At 40.5% G+C, this 5,577-nt stretch overlaps 1 protein-coding gene across 2 annotated transcripts in view; it reads right to left on the reverse strand.

Annotated features, from left to right (window-relative positions):
- Window positions 1-3,442, reverse strand: part of LOC106514815 (G1/S-specific cyclin-D2) — a 13,812-nt gene extending 10,370 nt beyond the window's left edge. The window contains exons 1-2 of one of the 2 annotated variants that reach the window (XM_014004254.1): window positions 3,048-3,442; window positions 2,024-2,239 (exon numbers count right to left, since the gene is read on the reverse strand). In XM_014004254.1, the coding sequence (XP_013859708.1) occupies window positions 2,024-2,239; window positions 3,048-3,242 (411 nt within the window). In that variant the 5' untranslated portion in view covers window positions 3,243-3,442. Of the gene's footprint in view, window positions 1-2,023; window positions 2,240-2,423; window positions 2,449-3,047 lie in introns of those variants that run through there. The other variant, XM_014004255.1, reaches the window with a different exon arrangement.
- Window positions 3,443-5,577: the final 2,135 nt, after the last annotated feature.

The following is a 5,577-nucleotide window of genomic DNA, read 5'->3' on the forward strand; positions in this document are numbered from 1 at the left end:
TACATACATACATACATACATATATATACACACACAAATGTTTCAAAACTTGCATAATTTGTTTCCAACAGTCGCAACCCAGTGAGATACTGGCTTTATCACCTCAGCAGTTCTGGAGAATTTTACCTCCAGTTCTAGGTTTATTAATCTTAAATTTATTTCAAATAAAAATTACAGAAATTAATCAGCCATTAATCCATTTGTGCTGAGCAAATACGAGTATTTTAGTGTCGGTTTCACATTTTAGCTGAGCTGTATGTGTTTTTGGGCAGTGATGGTACAGCTGACACTGTCACGAAACCACATGTCGAGAGCTGTTTGCTTCAGCTTGACTGTTTCCTGTGAAACAGAATTTTAGGGAAGCGACTTACATCAAATTTGATGCGAGAAGCAAACAAGACGCAGCGGGTTCTGTGGGTTTTCTTGAATGAGAAAGTTGCGATATTTGAACATGTAGTTAAACTTCTACATTTTTATTTTCCAGTGCAATGTTAATTTTTTTATTTGGCTGTTTGAAGGCCAAGAACTGAGCACTAAGTAGTTCCATTATACAGGGGATAAAAGGTCTGACAGCTTTTCCACTGAYATTTCCAAAACTCAGCAACTAAATTTGAACATAAATGGCTAAATAATGCTATAAATCAAAAAAGAAACATTTTTACTTTTGTTTGAGTGTAATACTAATCACTGGACAGCTAATGGTTCTTCAAAAAAAAAAAGAAAAAGAAAGAGCTACAGAATTAAACAAAACTATTTAGCATTTAAAAACAGAGACAATTGAAAACCTCTTCAGAAAACTAGTAATTTCCCCTACGGTACAGCAAATTCCCTGAAACTCAAACGTAGTAAGCAGTGAAACCCCAAAACCCCACACAGGGGCAGTCCCCACTGTCAACCAAGAGCACATTTGACATCTGAAATGTTCCCCATCATCATTTGTGCTGGTTTCCTTGCACACTACACACCGCTGACTTGCTTATGCTCCAAAACCTGTTTTAGCCCTGGAGATCAATGATTGTAAGATGAGCAGGGTGGAGCTTAACAGACTGTGTTCACTTCCTGAGCAGCTGCCTTGAAAATCCCTTCTCTGGTGTTTTAACTCATTTCTGCATTTGCCTTTATGAAACAAATAAAAAAAAGTTAAAGCTTCTCATTAGCATGTAAGATTAACTGAACAGCTAATACAATGACATATCTACTCACAAAAAAAGTCACCTCTAAGTGGCCATTTGTTGTAATAACTATGCTAATTTGTCTGTCTGGAAGTTTTGAACTATATTTAGCTTAATGACAAATTAGCATACTGTGCTGCACTGAGGTTCAAAATAAACCTGTATAGTATTAAACTGCACCAGGCTCAAACATTAATACCTCATTTATAACTGTAGCACACCAGTTCTAATAAAAATTATCTTATTTAGTCAAAAGTGCAAAAACAACTTTTTATTTAGACACACAAATGATTGTTTTTGCTCTCAGGATTTGATAAGAAATAATATGCATTACTGCTTCGTTAAGAAAAGTAAACTTAACATAAATGTTGAAATCCACTTCTACTCTTGAGAATGTGTCACAATGAACCACCTCCCTGCATTCTGTCCTCAAACGTCTGCGCATACAGAAGCATGAATGTTGCTCCTGGCTTCAAGTCGTCTGCCAAGTGATTAAATATAAAAGCAGACCATTTTCTTGTAAAAACTAAAGTCACCTTTTAGCCCTTGAAGAAACCTTTATGTAACCAAAATCCCTACAATCTGCAAGGATATCCATGTCTGGTGCTGCATTGTTGGCACTAGATGGCATCAGACCCCTCTGCAGTCCACATGAATCTGCAGCATGGATTTCTCTGTGCTGTGCAGGGTTTCAATTATAAAAAGAAAATGGGATACTTCCTGTGAGACTAATTCAGCTCTGAACCTTATAAAATCGCCCAAAAAAATGTGACACTTTCTGCTCCCACTGAGCGAATGAATGAACGAATGAATGAATGAATGAATGGGATGTTTGAAATCCCAGCTCTTACCAGCAGATCTCGTGCTGTGATGGAGTTGTCTGTGTACATGCAGAGTTTCTCTGCTGATATGGGCCTGCAGTCCTTTAACTTGGAGGCCAGGAACATGCACACGGCTGCCAGAAGCTGCAAATAACTTTTTCTTGTGGGCATCACTGCTAAAACTCTATCCAAATAATTRATGGCTAAAGGGAAAACGTCTTCATTACTGTTCTCCTCCTCACACACCTGAAAACACAGACAGTTAAAAGTAGTTTAGTTCCACAAAATAAAAGTTTTAAGGCAGAACAATGCGATTTTTTTTGCACGCAAAATAAAGGGGTTACTTTGCTTTAAATGTGACGATTCATAAAAGATTCAACACTTGAATTATTTACGACTCTTTAAACAACAAAAGATTTTAAAAAATCACCTCAGAGCAGAAACAAATTAGTTCAATAGGAAGTCGTTCTGCACCCCCCACCCCCCCTCGCCTTTCAAATCCTCTTCCTCGTTGGGCTCTGCCTCATGTTTAAGCAATGCATTAAACATGTTTAAAACTTTCAGAAAAGTGTGAAAAATCTTGTCGAGTCGTTTCCGACAGTCGCTAAACAATAAAAAAGTTTATCTGTCGAGGATTCCTGTTTAAAACCGAAAGCACTTTTCTCTGCAGCACGTTGCCCTGAGTCTTGAGCTTTGGTCACTTTCAAAAATTAATTAAAATTATTGGGAGTGAAAAAACGTCAGGTTTTTTATCACGTAAATTAAGAACAGCTCGTCTGCTGTCGTTTGCGCTAACTAATTAGCAAAACAAATCGAACACTTTAGCTGTAAAACAATGTAAATAACTAGCTAGGTTCATTGAATTTTAGCCTCAGAAATTTCCGATGCCCCCACGCCTTTAGTGAGTCAATCTCATACAATTGAAAACCACCAGAACTCTTTTTTTTAATTAAAGCACACTTTTAAATCCACGTTTAGCCCGAAGCAACAGTAAAACAATAAAATGTGTATTAGCTGAAGCAGTTAGCTAATAAATGCACAAGTTGCCACAAACCTCATGCATCCACCCCGCAACCATTCGTCTCATATAAGGTTGAATATCCTTCTGAACACGCTGAAAATATGAGCATTGTGGTAAAAATCTATCCTCAATTGTTAATAAACTTGGCAACACTCTATCATCATAAAGGATGTTTGGGTCACGCTGGGCTTTCACGGTTATGTCCGACTCCAGGCAATAAAGCTCCATGGCTCGGGCAGCTTCTTCCGCCAATTTCCCTACTTATTTTGCTACTAAATTTAAAAAAAAAAGTTATTAAAAATATTTTTGTTACGACAGCCTCGGAAGCGGACAGAGGGAGCAGAAGTCCCCAGGAAGAAGCATGAGGCTGAGACGAGACTTGCTCCAGTCGCTCCTTCTCCTGCTCCGTCTGCCTGATGAAGCTGCCGAAGCGGAAGGAACATCCGGTCAAAACTAAAAGGACTTTTCAAATTAAGAGCCGCGGTGTTAACATGACTTCCGGTCCCATGATCCAACTAAATTATTTATACTGAAGTTGTTTTCGTTGTCTGTGGGTGATAAAGATGAGATGTTTGGTTGCTAAACTCAACTCATTATATAAGTAAATAAATAAATAAATAAATAAATAAATAAATAAATAAATTCATTAATTGATAAATATGGCATGATAAAACAAAAACTGAGCTGAGAGTTGAAGACATATGAATAAAATATTTGCAAATAAAGTAAAATGTAATAAATTTCATTAAATTTATTTAGAACCAGAACAATGTCAGAGAGAGCTGAGTTGTACAAATACTCATATTGACATGAAACATCCAAATATGGTTAGCGTTGGAGATGTTATTGCAGTACCTGACTTAAGTTGCTCCTTCTTGGCCGAACATGATGTTTATAACAACAGTTAAGCCAGGATGCTCTAAAAAAAACTTAGCTAATCCTGCTTTCTTCTCTTAATAAAGCTAACCATGCAATACAATGGGTTCACAACTGTTATTAATACACTGGCCTTTCATAGAATGATGTTTCAAGACATCCACATAAACATAAAAACATAGTTTAAGGCAACATTGTTTTAAATATGAAACAGAAGCAGCAGAAAATTTAAATCTCACAAAGCACAAACCATTTATTGTTTACAATACAATATAATATGCAGTTTATTATAAATCAGCACTTTGCACAATGAAATTAAAAGTTTAATTTGGGCCAGAAATACATTATCAACTTATTTACTTTCCAGTGGCAGAGATAACAAGATGTCTCTTTGTGTTTAGCTTAAATATTTAAGGAGAATTAATAAATCTGTTTAAAATGGCGTGTTTTTCTTTATATTTTTCTTTTAACCTCAAATTTAAAAGTCCGTAACATAGAATCAGAGATGTGCCATCTTGTACAATATATTCTCTTTTGCTGGTTCCAGTGCCTCCACATGAGCAGCAGTCCACAGGACACAGTGTGATGTTGCTGACATCCTTGTGTCTATGGGTGTGGACAGCATGTTGATCTGTTTCCAAAGAAAAGTTTTCCATAAAGGAAGTCCTTTGGCACGGCGGCAGGCACAAGGATAGGCCTGCAAAGCTGCACGGATAGATGTCTAAAAGCATTTCTGCAAATATAATAAGAATATAATAGAAGAGGAAGTCACGAAGGCCATTTCAGTCCCACAAAAGCYACATCATCATAAAAAACATTGCAAAACACACATGCACACACGTTTCTTTTTCTTAGCCTAAACTTAACACCTTTGATCAAACAACTTTTAAAAGAGGCTCGTTGCTCTGGGGCAGGCCTTGGTGGTTCTGGGGATGTTTTCTGGTGGCTGCATGCGGGCCCTCACGTAGTCTGTCTGTATCGGCAGTCACGGGTCACTGATCCGGTAGCCTGGCAGTCCTGGGGTGGGTCCGGGGTGGGCGCTGAGGGCTTGGGGTTCTGGGGACGTGCCGCCCCTGGGCTGTGGCCCTGGTGAGGCTGGGGTGGCTTGGGCTCTGGGCCGGTGTGTGCCCTGGTGCCCAGCTCTATGCTGGGGAACTTCGGTGCGCTGATGGGCTGTGGTTCTTGTGGGCTGGGGGGTTGGGTTGGCTAGGGGCGTGGCACGTGACCAGTGGGAGGGGGTGAGTCGACCCAGCCTGGGTGTCTGTGTGCTATATGTTCTGAGAGTAGTCCAAACGTTGGGGTGGGAGTAGTGTGTCTTCTGGGGTGAGGAATGGGTAGGTGTTGGTGTTTGTTGGTGGCTGGGGGCCATGCTGGGTCGGCTGGTTGGCTCCAATGTTGTGGCGGAAGCCCCATCTCAGTGCCCCATTGCTCTGTCGGCGGTTGAGTGGGCGCTCTCGGCCAAATCGTCCTTGCTGGGGTTCAGTGGCCTCTTTGGGCGGCGGGCTGACTGTGGGGCTGGGGGTCGATTCTTGTGGGTCTTGGTGGCTCTGAAGTGGATGGACGGTTGGTCCCAGTTTCTGGTGGCCCTCTGGGCTCTGTCCGTCCCTGGTCTGTGGTTCCGTGGGCCTGGCAGTCTCTCCGGAGAGAGAGGTATTTGGGCCACACTTCCTGGGTGAGTTTCGGGGAA

This window comes from Austrofundulus limnaeus, unplaced genomic scaffold (genome assembly GCF_001266775.1).
Source record: "Austrofundulus limnaeus strain Quisiro unplaced genomic scaffold, Austrofundulus_limnaeus-1.0 Scaffold22, whole genome shotgun sequence".
Taxonomy (NCBI): Eukaryota; Metazoa; Chordata; class Actinopteri; order Cyprinodontiformes; family Rivulidae; genus Austrofundulus; species Austrofundulus limnaeus.